Here is a 26,416-nt window from a genome sequence, read left to right as displayed (position 1 = left end):
AACACTAAGCCCCTGAAGATCTTCCTACCTTGTCTTCACCATCCAGGTATCACCGATCCGTCCTGGCTCCAAGATCTTCATCCAACCCAAGCGGGGGTTGGCGATCCATCATCCGGTGGCTGAAGAGGTCCAGAAGAGGCTCCAAAGTCTTCCTCCTATCCGGCAAGAAGAGGACATCCGGACCGGCAAACATCTTCTCCAAGCGGCATCTTCGATCTTCTCCCATCCGGAGCGAAGCGGCAGGATCCTGAAGACATCCAGCGCGGAACATCCATCCGGACCGACGACTGAACGACGAATGACTGTTCCTTTAAGGGACGTCATCCAAGATGGCGTCCCTCGAATTCCGATTGGCTGATAGGATTCTATCAGCCAATCGGAATTAAGGTAGGAATTTTCTGATTGGCTGATGGAATCAGCCAATCAGAATCAAGTTCAATCCGATTGGCTGATCCAATCAGCCAATCAGATTGAGCTCGCATTCTATTGGCTGTTCCGATCAGCCAATAGAATGCGAGCTCAATCTGATTGGCTGATTGGATCGGCCAATCGGATTGAACTAGATTCTGATTGGCTGATTCCATCAGCCAATCAGAAAATTCCTACCTTAATTCCGATTGGCTGATAGAATCCTATCAGCCAATCGGAATTCGAGGGACGCCATCTTGGATGACGTCCCTTAAAGGAACAGTCATTCGTCGTTCAGTCGTCGGTCCGGATGGATGTTCCGCGCTGGATGTCTTCAGGATCCTGCCGCTTCGCTCCGGATGGAAGAAGATCGAAGATGCCGCTTGGAGAAGATGTTTGCCGGTCCGGATGTCCTCTTCTTGCCGGATAGGAGGAAGACTTTGGAGCCTCTTCTGGACCGGATTATGGATCGCCAACCCCCGCTTGGGTTGGATGAAGATCTTGGAGCCAGGACGGATCGGTGATACCTGGATGGTGAAGACAAGGTAGGAAGATCTTCAGGGGCTTAGTGTTAGGTTTATTTAAGGGGGGTTTGGGTTAGATTAGGGGTATGTGGGTGGTGGGTTGTAATGTTGGGGGGGGGGTATTGTATGTTTTTTTTTACAGGCAAAAGAGCTGAAATTCTTGGGGCATGCCCTGCAAAGGGCCCTGTTCAGGGCTGGTAAGGTAAAAGAGCTTGTAACTTTTTTAATTTAGAATAGGGTAGGGAATTTTTTATTTTGGGGGGCTTTGTTATTTTATTAGGGGGCTTAGAGTAGGTGTAATTAGTTTAAAATTGTTGTAATATTTTTCTTATGTTTGTAAATATTTTTTTATTTTCTGTAACTTAGTTCTTTTTTATTTTTTGTACTTTAGCTAGTTTATTTAATTGTATTTATTTGTAGGAATTGTGTTTAATTAATTTATTGATAGTGTAGTGTTAGGTTAATTGTAGGTAATTGTAGGTAGTTTATTTAATTATTTTATTGATAGGGTAGTGTTAGGTTTAATTATAACTTAGGTTAGGATTTATTTTACAGGTAAATTTGTTATTATTTTAACTAGGTAACTATTAAATAGTTCTTAACTATTTAATAGCTATTGTACCTGGTTAAAATAATTACAAAGTTGCCTGTAAAATAAATATTAATCCTAAAATAGCTATAATATAATTATAATTTATATTGTAGCTATATTAGGATTTATTTTACAGGTAAGTATTTATCTTTAAATAGGAATAATTTATTTAATAAGAGATAATTCATTTAATGTTAGTGTTAGGGTTAGACTTAGCTTTAGGGGTTAATACATTTATTAGAATAGCGGTGAGCTCCGATCGGAAGATTAGGGGTTAATAATTGAAGTTAGGTGTCGGCGATGTTAGGGAGGGCAGATTAGGGGTTAATACTATTTATGATAGGGTTAGTGAGGCGGATTAGGGGTTAATAACTTTATTATAGTAGCGCTCAGGTCCGCTCGGCAGATTAGGGGTTAATAAGTGTAGGCAGGTGTCGGCGACGTTGTGGGGGGCAGGTTAGGGGTTAATAAATATAATATAGGGGTCGGCGGTGTTAGGGGTAGCAGATTAGGGGTACATAGGGATAACGTAGGTGGCGGCGGTTTACGGAGCGGCAGATTAGGGGTTTAAAAAAATATGCAGGGGTCAGCGATAGCGGGGGCGGCAGATTAGGGGTTAATAAGTGTAAGGTTAGGGGTGTTTAGACTCGGGGTACATGTTAGAGTGTTAGGTGCAGACGTAGGAAGTGTTTCCCCATAGGAAACAATGGGGCTGCGTTAGGAGCTGAACGCTGCTTTTTTGCAGGTGTTAGTTTTTTTTTCAGCTCAAACAGCCCCATTGTTTCCTATGGGGGAATCGTGCACGAGCACGTTTTTGAGGCCGGCCGCGTCCGTAAGCAACTCTGGTATCGAGAGTTGTATTTGCGGTAAAAATGCTCTACGCTCCTTTTTTGGAGCCTAACGCAGCATTTGTTTGAACTCTCGATACCAGAATTAATTTTATGGTGCGGCCAGAAAAAAGCCCGCGGAGCGTTAACAGCCCTTTTACCGCCGAACTCCAAATCTAGGCCTTTGTAACTCAGAACTATTTGCATTTTGCAGATTGTTATATAAGGCAGCATTTATAACTAAACACGGGAACAAACCTGACTGACAAACACTGATTGGTGGCTTAATTTGGTACATGAATCTGATTACATCCATTACTAACAATACATGTGTTAAATCATATTAATAGTAGTACTAGACATGCACAGACAAAAAATATTTTCAGACAAATCCCCCCCCAAAATTTTTTTCACTTGGATTATGTTAAAGTGACTTGGGGGTCACTTGGATTATGTTAAAGGACCATTAAATTCAGTAAACTTCATCAACCAGTGCACAATAAAAAAAAACATAATTTATGAAAGAATTTATTCATTTCTTTCATATTGGTAAGAGTCCATGAGCTAGTGACGTATGGGATATATAATCATACCAGGAGGGGCAAAGTTTCCCAAACCTCAAAATGCCTATAAATACACCCCTCACCACACCCACAATTCAGTTTTAACGAATAGCCAAGAAGTGGGGTGATAAAAAAAGGATGAAAAAGCATCAACAAAGGAATTTGGAAAAAATTGTGCTTTATACAAAAAATCATAACTACCATAAAAAGGGTGGGCCTCATGGACTCTTGCCAATATGAAAGAAATTAATTTATCAGGTAAATTCTTACATAAATTATGTTTTCTTTCATGTAATTGGCAAGAGTCCTTGAGCTAGTGACGTATGGGATATCAATACCCAAGATGTGGAACTCCACTCAAGAGTCACTAGAGAGGGAGGGATAAAAATAAACAACAGCCATTTCTCGCTGAAAAAATAATTCACAACCCAAAATATAAGTTATTTTCATAATGAAATTAAAAACTTAAAACATCAGCAGAAGAATCAAACTGAAACAGCTGCCTGAAGAACTTTTCAACCAAAAACTGCTTCTGAAGAAGCAATACATCAAAATGGTAGAATTTAGTAAATGTATGCAAAGAGGACCAAGTTGCTGCTTTGCAAATCTCGCCTCTTGAGATTTCCAAACCCCTTGTGCTGTCAGAGATCCCCAAACAGCTCCCCAACCTGAAAGACTTGCGTCTGTAGTGATCACAGTCCAGGTTGGCCGAACAAAGGAAGCCCCTTGAACTAAACGCTGGTGATTTAACCACCACATCAGAGAGTGTCGAACATTGGGATTTAAGGATATTAACTGTGATATCTTTGAATAATCCCTGCACCATTTATTCAGCATACAAAGCTGGAGGGGTCTCATGTGAAAACGAGCAAAAGGAATCACGTCTGATGCTGCAGTAATGAGGCCTAAAACTTCCATGTACATAGCCACTGAAGGGAAAGACTGAGACTGAAGGTGCCGAAAGGCTGCAACCAATTTCAAACGTCTCTTGTCTGTTAGAGACAGAGTCATGGACACTGAATCTATCTGGAAACCTAAAAAGGTGACCCTTGTCTGAGGAATCAAGAAACTTTTTGGTAAATTGATCCTCCAACCATATCTTTGAAGAAACAACACTAGTTGATTCGTGTGAGATTCTGCAGAACGTAAAGACTGAGCTAGTACCAAGATATCATCCAAATAAGGAAACACCGCAATACCCTGCTCTCTGATTACAGTGAGTAGGGCACCTAGAACCTTTGAAAAGATTCTTGGAGCTGTTGCTAGGCCAAATGAAAGAGCAACAAGTTGGCAATGCTTGTCTAGAAAAGAGAATCTCAGGAATTGATAATGCGCTGGATGAATCGGAATATGAAGGTATGCATCCTGCAAGTCTATTGTAGACATATAATGTCCTTGCTGAACAAAAGGCAGAATAGCCCTTAAAGTCACCATCTTGAAAGTTGGTACTCTTAGATAATGATTCAAAATTTTCAGATCCAGAACTGGTCTGAATGAATTTTCCTTCTTTGGGACAATGAATAGATTTGAATAAAACCTGAAAAGGAACCGGCATGATTACCCCTGAAGACTCCAGGTCTGAAACACACTTCAGGAAAGCCTGAGCTTTTACTGGATTTGCTGGAATACGTGAGAGAAAAAATCTTCTCACAGGAGGTCTTACTTTGAATCCTATTCAAAAACCTTTGAGAGACAATGCTCTGAATCCATTGATTTTGTACAGAATTTATCCAAAAATCCTTGAAAAACTTTAATCTGCCCCTAACCGCTGAGCTGGAATTAGGGCTGCACCTTCATGCGGATTTAGGAGCTGACTTTGGTTTTTTGAAAGGCTTGGATTTATTCCAATTTGAGGAAGGTTTCCAATTGGAAACAGATTCTTTAGGAAAGGATTAGATTTTTGTTCCTTATTTTGACAAAAGTTACGAAAACAGTTAGAAGCCTTAGATTTACCCTTAGGTTTTTTATCCTGAGGCAGAAAAAAACCCTTTCCTCCAGTAACAGTTGAAATAATAGAATCCAACTGAGAACCAAATAAATTATTACCTTGGAAATAAAGATATAATAATCTAGACTTAGACGTCATATCAGCATTCCAAGATTTAAGCCACAAAGCTCTTCAAGCTAAAATAGCTAAAGACATGGATCTAACATCAATTTTGATATCAAAAAATGGCATCACAAATAAAATGATTAGCATGTTGCAGTAAATGAACAATGCTAGATATGTCAGAATCCAATTCTTGTTGCGCTAAATTCTCCAACCAAAAAGTTGATGCAGCCGCAACATCAGCCAAAGAAATTGCAGGCCTGAGAAGATGACCTGAATATAAATAGGCTTTCCTTAGATAGGATTCAAGTTTCCTATCTAAAGGATGTTTAAAAGAAATACTATCTTCCATAGGAATAGTGGTACGTTAAGCAATAGTAGAAATAGCCCCATCAACTTTGGGGATCTTTTCCCAAAACTCTATAGAAATTGCTGGTAAAGGATACAATTTTTTTAAACCTTGAAGAAGGAATAAAATGAGTACATGGCTTATTCCATTCCTTATAAATCATATCAGAAATAGCATCAGGAATAGGAAAAACCTCTTGAGTAACCACAGGAGGTTTAAAAACAGCATTTAAATGCTTACTAGTCTTAATGTCAAGAGGACTAGCTTCCTCGATATTCAAAGTAACACTTATTTTAACAAAGAATGAATATACTCTATTTTAAACAAATAAGTAGATTTGTCAGTGTCAATATCTGAGGAGGGATCTTCTGAATCAGATAGATCCTCATCAGAGGAGGCTAAATCATTATGTTGTCGGTCATTTGAAATTTCATCAACTTTATGAGAAGTTTTAAAAGACCTTTTATGTTTATTAGAAGGCAGAAATGCAGACAAAGCGTTCTGAATAGAATCAGTAACAAATTCTTTAAAATTCATAGGTATATCATGTACATTAGAAGTTGAAGGAACTGCAACTGGCAATGTACTATTACTGATGAATACATTCTCTGCATGTAAAAGTTTATCATGACAACTATTATAAATGACATTCGGAGATATAATTTCCACAATCTCACAACAAATGCACTTAGCTTTGGTAGAACCGATGTCAGGCAGCAAAGTTCCAACAGATACTAATGAGGCAGGATCAGATTGAGACATCTTGCAAAATGTAAAAGAAAAAAACAAAATATAAAGCAAAATTATCAATTTCCTTATATGACAGTTTCAGGAATGGGAAAAAATGCAAACAGCATAGCCCTCTGACATAGAAAAAGTCAAGAGGCAAACAGCAATGGGGTATAAAAATAATGAAAAATTTGGCGCCAAGTATGACGCACAACGTAAAACAAAAATTTTTTACGCCAACAATATCCGGAAATGACACACTTGCGTCACTAACGACGCAACCGTGTGTAAGGCTTCCGCGTCAACTACGATGCCGGAAGTGACAAACTTGCACCAACAAACGTACTTTTCGTGCCAAAAAAATTCTCGCGCCAAGAATGACACAATAAAGTCTAGCATTTGGTGCAACCGCAGGCCTCATGCTGCCCGCAATTTGTAAGTAAAAAGTAGTCAATTTGAAAAAAGACTAAACCCCAGGTAAGAAAAAAATATTTCTTAATATATTTAATTTCCCAAATATGAAACTAACAGTCTGCACAAGGAAATACATGAACCTGACTCATGGCAAATATAAGTACAATACATATATTTAGAACTTTATATAAATGCATAAAGTGCCAGACCATAGCTGGGGTGTCTTAAGTAATAAAAAACATACTTACTAAAAAGACACCCATCCACATATAGCAGATAGCCAAACCAGTACTGAAACAGTTATCAGTAGAGGTAATGGTATATGAGAGTATATCGTCGATCTGAAAAGGGAGGTAGGAGATGAATCTCTACGACCGATAACAGAGAACCTATGAAATAGACCCCTGTTAGGAAAATCATTGCATTCAATAGATGATACTCCCTTCACATCCCTCTGACATTCACTGTTCTCTGAGAGGAATCGGGCTTCAAAAAAAGCTGAGAAGCGCATATCAACGTAGAAATCTTAGCACAAACTTACTTCACCACCTCCATAGGAGGCAAAGTTTGTAAAACTGAATTGTGGGTGTGGTGAAATGTGTATTTATAGGCATTTTGAGGTTTGGGAAACTTTGCCCCTCCTGGTAGGATTGTATATCCTATACATCACTAGCTCATGGACTCTTGCCAAATGAGCAGAATTTTTTTTTTCCTGACAAATTTCAAAATGTATTTCCATTTACCAGCCCCCTGTATCATGTGACAGACATCAGCCAATCCCCGACACTATGAACATTTGCACATGCTCAGTAGGAGCTGGTGCCCCACAAAATGTGCAAATAAAAAGACTGTGCACTATTTAATAGTGGAAGTAAAATCGAAAGTCTCTCTGCCTCGCTCCACAAGACTCTCTCCTAGTTTTGAAAGCTTCAAGCGCTCCCTAAAGACTGTTCTATTCTGGGATGCATACAACCTACACTAAACTTTCCTAACTCCACTGCTATCCCCTTGAACCCATGTAAGCCAATTAGCCCAGCTGTTTGTAGATCACCCGCATAAGAGCCGATTACAACAGTGCAACCTCTACCCATTTGACCCCCTATAAATGTTACCTTGTATACCGCCTATGTTTATAGCGCTGCAGAATCTGTTGGTGCTCTACAAATACCTGATAATAATAATAAAGTCTCTTAATACTGGTCCCTCTATCTGAATCATGAAAGTATAATTTTGACATCTGTGTCCTTTTAACTAAAATTCATTGTCAGCTATTTCTTCAAAGCAGTAGAACTGTACAAAATAATATCTAAGTACTGAGCTGTATGTATATAGAGAGATAAGATAAAGAGACTTTGTGTATAGAGAAATAGGAAAAATAAGAAGGTTTGCTCTTCATGCAGGCTTGGTCCATTTGAATTGACATGTTATTTACAACAATGGGTTGTGGTTTTAATGCTGTATTAAAACAGATATTTCACATACATAAATAAACCTAAAGAACAATGTTCCCCATACATGTAATACTCTATTGCTGGTATAACTCTTTTACCGCACAATATCCCTTTAATTGTGAGTTACTACTGCATTTGGTGGTTAGTACTTACTCTTATAACAAGTGATACAATCAGACACACATATTTTTCCAAATATAAAACTAGATGCTGGCTTGAAGAACTGTAATACTCCAAACGATTACAATGAATTAACTTGCTCTAATAGCAGAAGGATTAAGATAACTAGACATGTGTATCCGGATTCTTTATTAGATGTCAAATGCAGAAGAAGGCCACTCGTGGCTCTTTGTGCAGATCCAGATCTTAGGGATAGATTTAGACCTTAGAGGTGGCGAAAGATGACCGCTGCTTGTTAAATATGGTGTGCAGGTTCTTTTGTAAGAACCTGCAGCCGTAGGGGCTCAAAGGCTGGCAAAAGCTTTTGATAAATCTAGCCCTTAGTGTGCTGCACTTTCACAAAAAGGAATCAGGCTCTGAAAAGAGATGAAGACCGCGAGCAGCTGCTGAATGCACACGTCTAAAGATAACAGAATAACTTCTACATATTAAGATCAGTCGCACTGTACAATAATTGTAAAATTGAGTGACAATTTATTTTGTCGTTATTTTATTATTTCACTTTGCCTTTTGTTTTATAAACTGAACCAGAATAAATTACATGTTATGCTATAAGGCAGTTTGCATAGAGGAATAAAATATAAATCAATCAAACTACTTACACAGTGTGCATTTTATTGATTAACTAAGAAAAACCATTACCTTAGGTAACAATTGCACTGACAACCTGTTATAAAAAACAATAACATCAAAAATGAAAAATAGATCTGCTTTTCAGCTCAATTTTACATTGTACAAATTTTTAAATAGAAAAATTTAATTGTAAAGGATGTAAAAATAAATATTTTTTTTGACATGTGAATATCTTTAAAAAAGAAACAAAAAAAACAGGTCTGTCACTCACCTGTATTTAAATAACTGAATTCACAAGTGAAAACATGACAACTCAGGGTATTTATTTATTTAGTGCCAGGTTACGAGTGGTGCGCTTACAGTTGTGTGCGAGCGATATTGGGAAGTAGCGAGAGCATTACAAGTTCAAAGTAAACATGATAGCTTAAGCGCAATTGAATTTAACGAGCGGCTGGTTAACGCAACCTCAGAGCTCTGGTTCACTGTTAAGCTCAGATAAAAAGTTGCACAAAACACATTAAAAATACCTGTAATAGTACAGTTACAACAATCAAATAGCTCCCGAAATATTCACACTCCAAGACAGAATATGCACAGCTGTGCCCCGGCTCTTACCTCAAAGAAAGGGGAGGAAAGGGGTAACAAATATCAATTCACAATATCCCATCTGCAGCAGGCACGCCGCTGCACCACTTCCGGTTACCTTTACCGTCACAGGATCACTCTCAACCTTTCCTTGGGGAACCTATAGGGACTATTCTCTACCGCAACCGACATCCGCTTCTACTGCTTCTACCAAAATTTGATTAGACTGGCCTGATCCGATCACGTGGTCAGCTCATCACAGGCGGCACTGCCGGTATTCCACCAATAGAGCCTTGGGATATCCGGAGGTCCCACTGTTCCACTCAGGCAATAAGACATCCACTCAACAGTTCTGTTCTTTTGTGACAGTACAGTTACACTCATAATAACACTATATATATATATATATATATACAGTATATATATATATATATATATATATATATATATATACATATATATATATATGTGTTTTTATATGTGTAGATATGTGTATATAAGTATTTACAGTTATATATAAACACATAAATACATATGTACACATATATAGACATATATATCATATATATAGGTTCATTGGAGTCATTTGTAGTAAATTAGATGAAAAAGTGTAAAAGCATATTTACGCAATATTCATTTTTAATAAAGGTTTTAACTATGTATTTACTGTATATATTTTACATTCCAATGTTCTGCACATACCAGAATATGTTCTATGTATTTATAAATATATATATAACTATATGTGTGTATATATATATATATATATATATATATACAGGTATATAGGTATAGATATATATTTTACCATAATATATAAAAATATGTATTACATTAACGCGTGCGTGATATTCAAAGTTCAGCTTTTTGCGTGCATCGGGTTAGCTTGTGAGCGATACATTTTTTATTTCAACTTGTAATACAAGCACTACCCGATGAGTGCAAAAAGCTTAATTTTGAGTTATCGTGTGAGAGGGAACGTGAAATACTGCTCCACTTGTAATCTTGCCCTATTAGCTTATTTATTTATTTCTTTTGCTTCATTAGCCAATTATTTTTATTTTGAAAACCATTTCAAATAGAAAATGATATTATAGCAAAAGCATAATTTATTTTTTAACCCTGATATAAAAGTTTTATAAAGTACAATTTTTTTTTACAGGTTTTTCTTTATTGAAAATTAACATCAATTCACCAAAGTAACTACTCTCATATTAGTTACCATTCAGCTATTGTTTTTACTTTCAGCTGCTTGTTGAAACACAAACAAACAAAACAGCCAATCAGCTTCATCAGTACTCAGTTAACATTTTGCCTAACTAACTTTTATCTTTTATCTTGTGATTTTGCCATAATCTGATGGGACATTTTGATTATCTGTGTACTAGTTACCTACATTAAATGGTAATTTGAACAATATTTGTATCTTTTTATTAAACTGAGCATGCACAAAACCTTTAAAGGTATATTGTAGTAATTCCAGAGAGCACGTAATTTTAGCATTATTGACCTTGCAAGTCTATAGGTTACATTTAATAAGCAGCAAGAGCTGCTTTAGATACAATCGCTCATGCAAGCCTGCTTACCACAGTCATCTGACCTCTGGTTCTTAACCTCTCTGCCACTTGTAACCTCTGGCAGAATTAAAACACCCTGGACATCCTTGTGCAATGTTAAATGCGGGCAATGAACCCACTCAACTTGTTCATAGGAGGACAGGTTCCCTAGCTGATAAAATTGTCTGCCTTGATTTAATAAATAGGACCCAATGGGGCCTATCTATCAAGCTCCGAATGGAGCTTGATGCCCCATGTTTCTGGCGAGCCTGCAGGCTCGCCAGAAACAGCAGTTATGAAGCAGCGGTCACAAAGACCGCTGCTCCATAACCTGTCCGCCTGCTCTGAGCAGGCGGATAGACATCGCCGGAAATCAACCCGATCGAGTACGATCGGGTTGATTGACACTCCCCTGCTGGCGGCCCATTGGCCGCGAGTCTGCAGGGGGCGGCATTGCACCAGCAGCTCTTGTGAGCTGCTGGCGCAATGCTGAATACAGCGAGCGTATTGCTCGCCGTATTCAGCGAGGTCGGGCGGACCTGATCCGCACTGTCGGATCAGGTCCACCAGACTTTCTTAAATAGGGGCCTATGTGTTTTTCCACCCAAAAATATTGCTTTGGAGCCACTTAGGACTGCTGGTCACCAACTATGGACAGTGAGCCAGTCAGCTGTGGCAGTCGCATGGCTCTGCCAATCGAGTGATACATTAAGTATGTGTCTAACCCCTTTTGGGAGGGTTAAACACATAGCGTTGTAGGGAAAGTAGTGCTAAAATGTTATACTCTAACAATTTTTTGCACTACAATGTCTCTTTAGATTTAATTTAGATGATAGAGGGCCTCCATCAGCACATTAGGGTGCTGCAACCCTGTGTATGTACCCTATGCTTTCTTTATATCACATTGTGAAAGATTAACTGATATACACTTGAAGCACCCTCCTTTGTTTTTGTCTTTGGACACACATAGATCTTTCTGAGACCCAGAGGAGCAGCTGCTGTTTGAGATATCTACACATATCAAATTACCTTTCACCAGGAATTGGATCCATTTATATTATACCATATCCTATGGATATTGCTGAACTGTTCATATATTGCAGATAATTGAATATTTGTGATAATTTTATATGTGTGATTCACATTTTATCCATATAATTTATATTGTGTATAGTTATTAGCGCCCCTAGGGGATTTTGTTAGAATTTCAAAATTTGCCAATATTCCTTTACCATTTAAAAGTTAATAGTCAAGCAATGCCAGTAGAAAATTGGTTTGATGTGTGCACGCTCCGAAATACAGGTCATCGTGTGACACAGTTTTCATTTGAGTTCGATATCATTGTTTTTTGGGGCAGTGGAATTAATATATATTTAATATAAACAAATCTCTAAAATTGTATATAATTTTTAATTAATATACATTGCAAAATGTTTAACTCCGAGATGCACTAATGAACCGTATTTGGTTAATAAACTGCTATAATGTTCCTATAAGAAATACTTAGCTGTATACTTACTGCTGAAGGTGCATTCACAACTGATAGATTGTAACCATAGAGAAAAGATGACCCAAGGGCACCCACCACCGCAGCAGCAAATAGCTGCCATGACCATTCCTATATAAAAATATTTTAAAAGGGTTAATAAATATGAATTTAATATATAAATGTTATTTGTTACTATGGGTGAACATATAATGTATGGCACTAGACTTGCTAAAATTTGTAAAATGAATGAACAAATTTGAACAAATTTTGTCTAAAATTAATTAACTAAAAAATTAACCAGCTAAAAGAAAATTAAGTTGTTTGTTTATTTTCCACCTATCTATTAAATTGAGAAAGTAAATGAACTAAAGAATTTCATATTTGCATTATTTGGCTTAATTAGGGCTAGATTACGAGTGGCACACTAACAGTTGTGCACAAGCGATAAGAGGTATATTGTGGCTTTTTGCGCATGTCGAAAGTAGCAAACGTATTAGGAGTTGAAAGTAAATGTGTTTGCTTGAGTGCAATAGAATTTAACGCACATAGGATTAGCGCCACTTCAGCTCTGGTTAACTGTTACACTTGACTAAAAAGTTGTATAAAAAACATTAAAAATACATTGTACTGTACAGTTACACTCATAATAACACTGTCTAATAAAAAATATTTAAAAAAAAATGCATAAAAAAGTTATAAAGGCTAAAAGATATGAGGTCTCAAAGGGCTTTAACACAGAGATATATACATACATATGTCGAAATATGTATATATGTACTGTATGTGTGTGTGTGTGTGTGTGTGTGTATATATATATATATATGTTTGGCCGCGAGTCAGCAGGGGGCGGCATTGCACCAGCAGCTCTTGTGAGTTGCTGGTGCAATGTTAAATGTGGAGAACGTATTGCTCTCCGCATTCAGCGAGGTCTTGCGGACCTGATCCGCACTGTCGGATCAGGTCTGCAAGACCTTTAATAAATAGGCCCCAATGACACGATTAATTGCAGTTGGGAGGGAAGGGGTTTACATTTTTTTGCAGGGGGTAAAGTCATGGTAATGATGTGTTGTTTACACTAGTTGCTATGTAAAATAGGGACCACATTTATAGAGACTAGAGTCAGTTTGACCAGGTCTCTGAAATACACTTGCAAGAAGAAATCTGCTTTCACTAGGTATTTTTATATGCGAGTCAATATAGCAGGGTTTTTAGATATATTTCACCTTACAGTCATTAAAGTTCTAATAATCACACCTGGCATCAGAAATGGTCTGTTCTATTTGGATATCTGTATTTATTATGAGGGTAGTAACCTGTACATTATATATGCATGTATTATATATATGTATTATGATATACAGGTATTATATTCCTTATATGTTAATATATTACACCTGTACGCTGTAGCTGTGTTATAATTAACACATATTCCTATTTACCTTATTAGCTTTAACATCTTTAATTTTAATGGATTCATTGTCAAACGGTGGTTGCTTAATATTTTCTTCTTCCTATAAAAAAAAAAAAGCACACACATTTAATAATCTGTTTATTTTATCCATATTGTCTGGAATAAACAAACAAGCATATTTCTTTTTGGACCCAGACCTAAATTGTTATTAGCAAGTCAGTAAAACAAATGAAAAGAAATGTACCAAGTAAACATATGTATCTATTTATTTTATATATCTGTTTGTATTCATTTTTTCCAGTAATAACAATATATTATAAATATAATGCTGTAAACAGTAAGTCAGAACAATAAATAATATCCATTAAATAAAAATATAAGTGTACTCTTAGATAAAAGACAACAAACAATAGAAAAACAAAGAAAAAGGTGCAAATAAGTGGACATAGTTAAAAATCGTGGTGTTCCAAAGTAAAATAGTTGCTGTTTTCTAAAGTTAAAGTGGTAAATTTATTAAGCAGTAGACATGTGCGATTCGTTTCGTTTCGATTCAGAAATTCGGAAAATTCGGAAAATTCGGCGATTCGGATCGAACCGAATTTCCGAATTAAAATTCTGCCGAATTTTCCGAATCGAACCGAATTGAATCGAATCGATTCGTAAATTCGGATGGCCATTGGGATAACACTAGTATTGTACAGTATGTTAGGTTAACACCTAATATGCAGTATAATACTAGTCTAATCCCACCTAACACTTACCAAAATGCCGAATTTACGAACCGAATCGAACCGAATTTCTTCGAATCCGAATGAATCCGAAACGATTCCGAAACGAATCGATTCAGAATTTTCCGAATTCGAATCGATCCGAACCGAACTTCGAAAAATTCCGAATCGATCCGAACCGAATTTTTTCACCATGCACATGTCTATTAAGCAGCGTATGCTACTTTTTCCGCTGCTCCTTAACTCATCCGCAACCTCTGAAGTGGCGAACTGAAATCATCCCGATCGTCACCCTCGATTGACACCTCCTGCTAGTGTTTGATTGGCCGAGAATGTGAAGGGGGGTGGCATTGCACAAGCATCGTACCAGAAATACTTGTGCAATGATAAATGACGACAGCAGTTCTCAGCAGTTACGCTCTTTCCTCAGGCAACCCTGATGCCTGAGCAAACAATGTAACTGCTGAGAAACGCGTTGTATCTCTGAGGGTACAGACTTTTCATACCCACCAGCTTTTAAAACTGTATTGTTTGAATTTATTATGGTTTTAATAAATCCGTTTTTAAACTACAAACAGTGTTTACAAGCCCTAAATGCCAGGTGCACATATGTGTTGGGCCTACTGTTTGGTTCATCACTGTGAGTGAGTTTGAGCTGTCCCTGGATGGGAGGAGGTGAGCTGACACCTTTATACTTCCAGCCTGCGTCTACTAGCACATAAGGGGGCTCTATGGAAATGAACGAAAGCCTCGCCTGCTGACCATCAATCGGGTGCTTGAATTGTTGGCACACAGTGAGCTGGACCACTGTCATTGTTCCAGTCTGCTCCATCTGCACCGTTGGGTGCCTCACCCTTGTAAGTACCTTTTTGTATTACACTGAATAATCCTTTGTACTGGCGCCTCTGTGTTTTTTTTCTCTGTAAGTGTAAACCCGACACACAAAAAAATATTGCAATCACGTTAACTTTTTCTCAAGTAGACTTCAATGTAGCAAAATATTACATAAAAAATAAACATACTGTAAAAATATTCTCAATAATTCATAGAATATATATATATATATTACAGTATCTTTAATCTTTTTTACTTAATTTTTCAAATATTTTCATGTAATATTTCAATAACCTTAAGATTACTAAGCTTTCATGTGTGCTAACCCGACCGTGTTAAAATCTAAATCGCTAAACCCAATGCGCAAAGCACATATTTTATATTCCTATGTTCTTCACATGCACCTACATTACAAGTTTTGCGCTATAGAGGGTGCAAAACGAACGCAACAAAAGTTGCATTATTTCAGTTTCCATAGCGCTGCCATTACAAGTTTTTTAAAAAGCCACCTTGTGCGTGCGATATGGTTGCGATGAGCTCCATACCGCACAAAATCCAAGGGCTGAGAATACGTGCTCGTTTACGCTTTCACCATAGACATCAATGGGGAGAGCGTGTTAGAAAAAAACTAACACCTGAAGCACGGAATGGTGATCGCCGTAACACAAAGCTATTGATGTCTATGGGGAAAAAAAGTTACGTTTAAACCTAACACCCTAACATAAACCCCACGTCTAAACACCCCTAATCTGCTGCCCCAACATCGCAGACACCTACATAAACTTAATAACCCCTAATCTGCCGCTCCCGACATCGCCGCCACCTAAATAAAGTTATTAACCACATTCCTCTGCTCCCTGACATCGCTGCCACAATAATAAAGTTATTAACCCCTATTCCCCTGCACCCCAACATCACCCACACTATAATAAAGATATTAACCCCTATTCCGTTGCTCCCCAACATCGCTGCCACTAAATAAAGGTATTTTCCCCTAAATCTCTGGCCTCCCACATCACCACCACTAAGGAAACCTATTAACCCCTAAACTGACAGCCCCTCACATCACAAAAAAACTAAATTAAACTATTAACCCCTAAACCTATCACCCCCTAACTTTACATTAAAATTACGATATCCCTATCTTAAAATAAATAAAAACTTATCTGTGAAATTAAAAACTCTCAGGAAGCCTGATGAAACAGATAGAGGTCTGAGAAACACGTTGCTATCTATGTTTTTAAATACCAGAGTCATAAAATTTGACTTCTGTTTTTATGTTTTACATTAAATTGTGGAAATTTTATGTTTCACTTGAGAGTCTAAGCTTATTTTACCCATTGAGGACACCTGGGAGACTGGTACTTACACTGAGCCAGTAAACTGGGACACTGGAAGTTCCCAGTCTGCCTTACTTAGCACAATTGGGTGCTGCTCCATTTGTGAGTATTCATTTGTCATCTACATAGTCTATTTTATCTCTACTATATCACACTAGGAGGTGCCTTTGTTTTGTGATTGTTGTTCAAAGAAAAAGCTTGTATCCAGATCGAATTTCCTGGAAAGGAGCGGACTCCCTGTGGGTGTGATTCAACTTATGATATTCTATCAACCTGAATGATACACCAGGATTACCACCATTAAAGGACTTACCTACCTTTGGATCCATCTATGGACTAACATCTTGAACAGCTAAGATAAAATTGGACTTTGGTTCATTGTTCTCTTTTGTAATTAGACATAATATAGGTATATTAGTGTCATTCATATCTAGTATGATACATCTATAAATATGTTTTATAGATAGGTGTTATATATCACTACACTCTCTCCCTAGCTTGTTTATTGCTCCCCCTAGAGTTGACACATTGTTTGTGTAGCAGCATAATAAGAGTTTTAATAATAATGTTAGTTTAATATATAGTTTAAACTTAGGTTTTTTTAATTTCACAGGTAAGTTTTTATTTATTTTAAGATAGGGATATTGTAATTTTAATATAAAGTTAGGGGGTTGTTAGGTTTAGGGGTAAATAGTTTATTTTAGTTTTTTGCGATGTGGGTGCTGTCGGTTTAGGGGTTAGAGGTTTAGGGGTTAATAACTTTATTGAGTGGCAGTGATGTCGGGGAGCGGCAGAATAGGTGTTAATATCTTTATTATAGTGTGGGCGATGGGGTGCGGGGGAATAGGGGTTAATTACTTTATTATAGCGGCGGCAATGTCATGGAGCGGCAGAATAGGGGTTAATACATTTTATCAGTGGTGGCGATGTTGGGAGCGTTAGATTAGGGGTTAATAACTTTATTATAGTGTTTGTGATGCGGGAGGGCCTCGGTTTAGGTGTTAATAGGTAGTTTATGGGTGTTAGTGTACTTTGTAACATTTTAGATATGAGTTTTGTGTAACAGTTTTGTTGCGCAAAACTCATAACTACTGGTCTCAGTTTGCTGAACCGATCGTGTTGGCATAGGCTGGAACGCAAGCATTTTAGCCTCACCGCACAACTTGTAATGGCAGCTCTATGGAAATCCCCTGCAAAAACTTCATTTTTTTGAGTGCGGATTGACGTTGCGTTACAGGCTAAAATGCTTGCGGAATAGCTATACCGACAAGACTCGTAATTGCTGCGTTCGTTTTTTTCCTCTGAACTTGTTTCAGCATTAAAACCGGTACGCAAAACTCCTAATCTAGGTCATAGTAAATAATGTACTTTTTATTATTAAATATATATTTCTATAAATATCTGATACTGTTCATGTAAAATACATATGTATATATCTATACAGCAATATACAGTAAAAAACATAAATACATCTGCACACACAGATGTATTATATATACACACACACATACTGTACACACACATACATATTTAGACATAGATTATTGGGGAGTAGAATAATGTGATTTATACAAAATACATGTGGGTGCAGACCCTGATGCACACATAAATTTACTATATCAATAGAGAGAAACACGAAGAGGACACAGTAGTGTCCTCTCCTAAGAAAGACAGGGATTTCAGCACTCCAAAAAATTAACTCTTTAATAAGAGATATATATATATATAAAGTCTCAAAATTATTATATATGTAAAGGTTGGTGCTCCCCACCCCAGCGCAACCTGATCAGCGGCCGGGCCCCCTAAATCCAACCACACATAAATAGTTAATAAATGAATTTTATTACAAGTGCAAATAAAAATCAAGTGTTTCAAAATATAAAAAACACATAGAAAAAGCTGGCCAGCTCACAATGGTTGCTAACGATGCAATAATAATAATCTTAAAAGTAGTTATAACAAAGTTATTTTGCAACACCCCAAACCAGTGGGTAGCCCTGTAATTACACAGGAATCTGCTACCATGGATATAGAAGGGGATCCATGCCAAATAACTAAAAAGCAGCAACAAGTATTGGCAACACCTCTCTCAGAGGATAACCCAAACTAATTGGAAATATGTTATCATGAGGTAAATACCTGAGGATCTATGTTGTTTATGACATGTAAAGCTTATTTTTACACTTTCGTATTGATAGACAACACCCTTACCAGAGGATAGCACCAATATAATAAAAGGTTACAGCTACCATAGTAAACCATATGTGGGATCTATGTCTATAAATTACTACTAGTGTAATCACAGCAAATGTGAACCATTAGTATAGAATGTATCAAGCAGGCAAAAAAAGATATATTAGAGAGTTACTTGTACTTTATTGCAACATATAGTGGAACTGTTGCAAACAGAGTTCACTCTGTTACTTGGTTTCCCAAGGGATGTATTCCATTTAAAATGTTAGACTCGATAGATACTTATCAAGTGACTCCTGGATAGTCAGTTCATTCTCCGTTACGTCCTTAAACCATAGCCTGGTCTGGATACAAAAGTTGCTTCTTATGGGGATTCCCAAACTTTATTTTCCGCTTACAAGGTTCCAAAGCTGTGGAACCTTGTAAGCGGAAAATAAAGTTTGGGAATCCCCATAAGAAGCGAGTTGCAGTTGGAGAGGCCTTAGAGGATGGACGGATTGCTTCAGGAAGTAAGCAGGATGGCGGCGGTACATGGGACTGAATGGCTGAGGGATTATTTGGCAGCTGCCAATATCCCGGGAGCCACAGCGGACAGGAGCAGTTACGCCAGGCCAAGGAGGCGTTCCAGACCTCCGGTCCGGCTATCACCTGAAGTCGGGAGCGGTGGAGACAGAGCCCCTCGTCGGGGGGGGGGGGTCTTTCCAGAGGCAGGTCAGGTGAGCGGAGAGGCGGCAGACGGATTCCGGAGCAGAGGATGGCGGTGATTGACATTACTGAGGAGGCGGCTAGCAGGACCGGGCCCACGGCAGGCAAGAAAGACAGAGGGCTGGACCTTGATCATGGCGGGCATTTGGTGAGTCAGTGTTTAAATTCAAACACATTGAGGGAGCTGATTACGGCGGAGGAGGGTGCTCCTTTGGCCTTGCAAGAAAGGCGGGAGCTGGTAATGGCTGGGGAACTAACTCCTGTGGCCTCTCAAAAAAGGCGGGAGCTAACTGAGGAGACAAGTGAAGGGGAATTTTCAGGGTTGAGGGGTGTTAGTGAGGGGACTGCAGGGAATTTGGTGGATGTAGGTTTAGGTGTAGCTGTAAGGGAGTTAGGTTGGCAAAAGGGGAGCTGGATGGCTTTTGTTGAGCCTAGGGGGGGGGTTAAAGGTGTGAAGCAGATGTTTAGAGGTGGTAAGGCAGGGAAGGTTTTGAATGCAGAAGGTGGGGGAATAGGAGGAGGAGGTGATGGGCAGTTTATTGGTAAAGGGAAGAGGCAAGGGGGAAAAGGGGTTTCTATGAAGGGAAAAGGGAAGGGCAAAATGAGGGAGGGAAGTCTAGCAGGCAGGGGTAAGGGAGAGCAGTCATGGGGGGGATTAATGTTTTATGTTTATCTTCTGCAGGAGTAGGGCAGGAAGAAAGGGCCCAGGCGGGCGGTGGGTCAGGCATGTCTGTGGAGCCGACAGTACAGGACCTGGAAGGGGATGCGCTGTGCTTTGATTATACGTACAGCGACCTGGAGATGGAGGATCCTGGGGAAGGAACTTCAGCTGGACCGGTGGGTCAATGGCAGGTAGGGGACCTGGCCCCATTAGAACAGTTAATTAGGGCATTATCGCCAGGGTTTGGTGGGCAGAGTGGGAATAGGGACAGGGATGTAGGTGTTAGGTCGGGAGTTGGGAGTGTTAGGAGTGATAGGGAGGGACTGCATGATAGGCTGTTCACTGTCTCCTCTCCACAGTTACGGCCTCAGGGTAAGGATACCTGTGAATACCACAGCCCACGGAGGTCGGGTGATGAACAACGTCGTGGAAAATCCCGGTCGCCTAGGGAGAGAGTGAGACATCGTCAGGAGAGGCATTCTCCCACTTGGGGCAGGCTGGAGAGAGCTGGAGAAAGGATCGGGAGGAGGCGAAAGTCCAGGTCACCGTCACCAAGGCATAAGGTGTACAGGCCTCAGCCGGAGGCAAGAAGAGATGAGCAGGCGCGGGAATCCAGAGCAGTGTCATCAGTTACGGCGCCCAAGACCACAGGTGAGGGTGCTGGGAGAGTAGTAAGTGTGGATGGTGGTTTGCATGGTGGTGGAATTGCGCAGCAGGCTTTGGTGAGCGGTTTAAAGGAATTATTAGCGCAATTTGAGAAGCAAGTGGTGGGTCAGCAAGGGAATGTTGCAGCGGCCTGGAGTGCGGGGTTGGGAAGTGGGGCTCCTGTGATGGGAGTGGTAGCGGGGTCGGGAGACAGCGGCCAGGTAGTTGGGGGGGCCCAAGTTCAGAAGAAAGATGGGGCTGCGGCGGGGGACATTGAGAAAGTACCTGAGAATGCATTGAGAAGGCCATGTTTGTGTTCCATTGGACCGTTAGGAATACATTTGACCCTGGAAATAAAGGAGAAAATATGGAAGAGGGAATATTTATTTTCATTATTACCTTTGGATCAGATGTTGGAGATCAAGGAGGACGCGAAGGATAAAGAGAAGAAAGAAGAGGACGAACGGAAGAAAAGATACCGTAAGTTACCAAAAACACTTTCAAATTGGTCAAGGGCTTTTTGTATCTTGGCTGCTGTAATTGGTGAGAAATTCCCAGATCAGTGTTCCGTGCTTTTTTGCTATTATGACGAAATTTCAGGGGCATATCGCACGTATGGGGGATTAGCATGGTGGCGGTATGACGAGCAGTTTCGTCAGCATCTGGCGGTAAGGCCTGAGATGCGTTGGGACGATAGGGACATGGGGATTTGGTTGGAGTTGATGACTCCCATGCGTGGGTCCTTTCGTGGCTTCAGTGGAGCAGGGGGAATTTCAGGCGGGGGTAGCCCATCAAGGGGAGTTTCTGGGGGAAGCGCAGCCGTTGCCTTTAGGAAGGGATTGTGCTTCCAGTACAATGAGGGCTTGTGTAAATTCGGGAGTGGATGTAAATACAAGCACGTTTGTTAGGGTTGTGAAGGGACACACCCCTGGATCAGATATTTCAAGAAAGTTGGCAGTGGGAAACCGGGAGAGGCTGCTTCTAAGAGCCTGGACACCAGTGAGGGTAAAAAAGATGGTGCCTGGGCTAGAATACTTCGCTAAGGTTAGGGGGAAAGCAAGGGATGCTAAGTTGTTGCTGACAGGGTTTAGTTCTGGTTTTTGGATCCCGTTTGTAGAAGGGGGGCATGTCAAATTTCGGGTAATTTAAAGTCTGCTAGGGATTTCCCAAAAGTTGTTCAAAGTAAATTGGATAAGGAGGTAGCGCTGGGGAGGATGGCTGGGCCTTTTACTCACCCTCCATTTGTGAATTTGAGGGTGTCTCCATTGGGGGTGGTCCCCAAGAAGGTGGCTGGACAATTTTGTTTGATTCCCCAAGGGTTCGTCGGTGAACGACGGCATTGACCCTGTGGTAGCTGCTGTGAGGTACTCTTCTTTTGATCAGGCTGTTAAGTTGGTGACGGCGGCGGGTGTGGGTGCGTTGATGGGAAAGGTGGATGTGGAGGCGGCCTTTCGGCTGTTACCTGTACATCCGGTGTGTCATCACTTGCTGGGCTGCTATTTTGGAGGTGCCTTTTATGTGGATTTGTGCCTGCCGATGGGTTGTTCCATATCTTGTGGAATGGGTGGTCAAGCAGGTGTCGGGGTTGAAGTCGTTGGTTCATTACTTGGACGATTTTCTTTTTGTTGGTAAGGATGGTGAGAATGTTTGTGCCCGGCTGATGGACCATTTCTTTTCGGTGGCAGCTGATTTTGGCATCCCGGTGGCGCATGACAAGACTGAAGGTCCAAAGACGGTTCTGAGTTTTTTGGGAATTGAAATTGATTCTGTGAATATGGAATGCTGTCTGCCTTTTGACAAAGTGTTGGACTTAAAGAGTTTCATTGCTGGGTGTTTGAAGAAGAAAAAACTCAGGCTCCGGGAGATCCAATCGTTAGTTGGCAAACTTAATTTTGCCTGCCGGATTATCCCAGTAGGGAGGGTTTTTTGTTGGAAGTTGTCTTTGGCTACGGCGGGTGTGAGGGACCCGGGCCATTGGATTAAGATCGGAAAGGATCTTAAGGAACATTTGAAGGTGTGGTTGGTTTTTCTTGAAGATTTTAACGGAAGGGCGTTTGTGCTTGATTCGGCAGTTTCGAATGAGGAGCTTCATTTGTATACAGATGCCACTGGTTCAGTGGGGTACGGTGCGTATTATCAGGGGCAGTGGTCGGAAGAGTTATGGCCTGAAGAATGGAAGCAAGTTGGTCTCGTCAAAAATTTGTTTTTTCTTGAATTGTTCCCGTTGGTGGTGGCATTAAGGGTTTGGAAGGATAGGCTGCAGGATAAGAAAGTGTGGTTCCATACGGACAATCTGGGAGTAGTGTTTGCAATTAACAGGCTCACATCTAGCTCGCTGCCAGTGGTGCGCCTGCTGAGGCTGTTTGTGTTGGATTGTATGCAAATGAATGTCTTATTTCATGCTGTTCACATGCCAGGTTGTCAAAATATTATTGCTGATGCTCTTTCTCGCTTTCAGTGGGAGAGATTCTGGGAAGTGGCACCGGAAGCAGAGAAGGAGGGAGTTGGATGTCCGTCAGAGCTGTGGGATCTGAAATGCTGGATCTAATTCGAGTTGCCAAGGGAGCATTAGCTCAAGGTACTTGGGTTGCATATGTTTCAACTTGGAAGCAGTGGTTTCATTTTATGACAGAAAGAGGTATGGGTTCTTCTATAGATGGGTGGAGTCAGGTTTTTTTGGCATGGATTGGTGAATGGGGAGTTCTGGGTTGGTCGAAATCAAAGGTTCAAAAGACCATTGCTGCACTGGAATTTCTTTTCAAATTGTTGGGGTGGGAGGACTTAACAAAATTGTTTGTGATTCGGTTGGCAGTAAGGGGCTTATGTAAAGGCCAGGTGTGTTTTGATAGGAGGCGTCCAGTTGTTTTTGATACCTTGAGGCAGGTTTTAGGTGCTTTGAGACCGGTGTGTTCTTCTGATTTTGAGTTTCTTCTTTTTCGGGCTGCTTTTGCGTTGGCATTTTTTGGGGCCTTTCACATATCTGAACTGGTTGGGGCGAACAGAAGGGATGTTGGGGGTTTGCGGGCTCGGGATGTTTCTATTAAAGATAAGGTGTTATGGGTTTGGTTGAGGAAATCGAAAACGGATCAAAAAGGGTTGGGGAGGTGGATTCAGATTAAAGAAATAAAGGGGCCTTGTTGCCCGGTGGCGAATTTGGAGGCTTTTTTAGATGTGCGTCCGTTGGGATTTTTGCCATTGTTGGTTCATAGGGATGGGTCGAGCCTTTCTCGATTTCAATTCTTGGCGGTGTTCAGACGGGTATTGTCGGTTTTAGGTTTTGCGGCTGAGGAGTTTGGTACTCACTCTTTCAGAATAGGGGCGGCGACGGAGGCTTCCGAGCTGGGTTTGGGTGAGAATGTGATTAGGAAGATTGGTGGCTGGAAGTCTGGATGTTTTAAGTCATATATTCGGCCTGAGTTGAGAGTTTAGGTTGTGTTTTTGTTTTGACAGGTCCAGTACACTGTTGGATTGTGGGACATTCCTACATTTATTGGGCCCAAAAGGCAGCTGCATGTACAGATCAGGGCGCTCAGCTGAAGCTTAATGAGGAGACAGTGTTATTGAAGTGGTTTGGGACTCGGGGGTTGAGGTGGGACCAGTTACTCAGGAAGGTGGTGGATTATGCTATGAAGGTTGCTATGAAGGTTGTTTCGGCCTCCAGCGATATTAATCATACATGCGGGAGGGAACGATTTAGGTTTCTTATCTCAGAAGGATTTGTTGGACAGAATTAAGAGGGATTTGGTTAGGTTACGGGATTTGTTCCCTGATTTGGTAATTGTGTGGTCATATATTGAACGTAGGTCTGTTTGGAGAGCAGCATGGGATTTCAGGAAACTGGAGGCCTCAAGGAAAAAGGTGAATAGGTCTATTAGTAGCTTTGTGTCTAGGATTGGGGGGTTTGGCATTCGCCATGTAGAATTTGAAGGGGAGACTGGGCGCTGTTTCTTTTTTGAAAGATGGGGTGCATTTAAATGAAGTTGGTCTTCATCTCTTTAATTTTAACATCAAGGAGGGGGTTTTAAAGGCCTTAGCCCAGGTGGGGTAGGCATGCGGGTGTGTGCTGTGGCGGGGTGCTTTAGATATGGAGGTTAAGTAAGTTGGTACCTCCCTAAAGAGGCGGGAGAGTTTTGGGGGATGTATCTGGTGGTAAACCGGGGAAAGGTACATCTCGGTGGACTAGCACCTTATGTTAGAAAGTTAAGAGGTTTATGGTTAATACAATTGTTGAATTTATGAATTTATTTAAATTATTTAATAAATGTGGGCTGCGGCCTTTATACCCACCCTTGTCTTTGGTTTTATTTATATATGGCGTAATGTATGGCCTATATAGGGGTCAGGGCTCCCTGTAGGAGGGAATCGACAAAGGGGAATTTGACCCCTATTTCGGCAATGGAGCCGTCCATGTGTGGAGAGGCGGAGCCTGGGGCAAGTTTATTTAGGGGCTGGTGTGAAGCGGTCCGTCCTCTTTTGTCTCTTCAAGCGCAAGAAAAAGTTCCCTCCCTCCCTATTCTTTAGGCTGTCGCAGTAGGCTTTGTTGTTGTTTATCTGGCGGGGTGCTTTAGATATGGAGGTTTAGTAAGTTGGTACCTCCCTAAAGAGGCGGGAGAGTTTTGGGGGATGTATCTTGTGGTAAACCGGGGGAAGGTACATCTCGGTGGACTAGCACCTTATGTTAGAAAGTTAAGAGGTTTATAGTTAATACAATTGTTGAATTTATGAATTTATTTAAATTATTTAATAAATGCGGCTGCGGCCTTTATACCCACCCTTGTCTTTGGTTTTATTTATATATGGCGTAATGTATGGCCTATATAGGGGTCAGTGAGTCAATCTTCACTTACAAATGACACAACACTTGTAGGTGAAATCCCTTGTGTTCGCTACTTCCGTGTGGTCATAGGTAGCGACCGCTTGCTACTTAATATAAAGTTGTAGGGATTTGAAGTTTCAAGGAGCTTCAATCGCATGTTTTGCTATGTAACCATAGCAACGAATGCAGTAACTACAAGTCTATATTCGCGCCACTTCTACCTGTGTTAGAGTCGGAGTGGGGTAAGCTACAGGAACAAAGTAGTTGTAGCAGTTTTAACCCCTTAATGACAACTGACGTACCAGGTACGTCATGCAAAAACTAACTGTTAATGACAATAGACGTACCTGGTACATCGGTTGTCTAACAGAGTGCTGGAAGTGATCACAATCACTTCCAGCAGCTCTGAGGGTATTGCAGTGATGCCTCGATATGGAGGCATCCTGCAATACCCCTTTACAAGACTCCGATGCAGAGAGAGCCACTCTGTGGCCCTCTCTGCACCGGTAGCAATGGTGCCATTGTCTGGGTGGGAGGAGGGAGCATGTGCGCACGTGCACAATGCGCGCGCGCGTGCACGGGGGCGCGCGTGCACGGGGGCGCACATGCACACATTAGCCACACTGACACCAATGAAGTAAGGAAGGGGAAAAAAAAGTTAATATTTTTTCTTTACATATAAAAGGATCTGGGAGGGGGAGGGGGTGGGGGTATTTCAGGGGGGGCTGCTACACTACAGAAATAATTCAAAATAAAAATAAAAGTTATAAATAAAATTTAAATACTTTGGTTT

General features: G+C 40.3%; 1 protein-coding gene across 2 annotated transcripts in view; it reads right to left on the bottom strand.

The window, feature by feature from the left end:
• Positions 1–26,416, bottom strand: part of SLC2A9 (solute carrier family 2 member 9) — a 1,122,280-nt gene that overhangs the window by 938,610 nt on the left and 157,254 nt on the right. For both annotated transcript variants that reach the window (XM_053704140.1, XM_053704141.1), the window contains exons 2-3: positions 13,730–13,801; positions 12,321–12,419 (exon numbers count right to left, since the gene is read on the bottom strand). In XM_053704140.1, the coding sequence (XP_053560115.1) occupies positions 12,321–12,419; positions 13,730–13,801 (171 nt within the window). The remainder of the gene's footprint in view (positions 1–12,320; positions 12,420–13,729; positions 13,802–26,416) is intronic.

This window comes from Bombina bombina, chromosome 2, assembly GCF_027579735.1.
Source record: "Bombina bombina isolate aBomBom1 chromosome 2, aBomBom1.pri, whole genome shotgun sequence".
Taxonomy (NCBI): Eukaryota; Metazoa; Chordata; class Amphibia; order Anura; family Bombinatoridae; genus Bombina; species Bombina bombina.
This window is presented reverse-complemented; position numbering and strand designations above follow the sequence as displayed.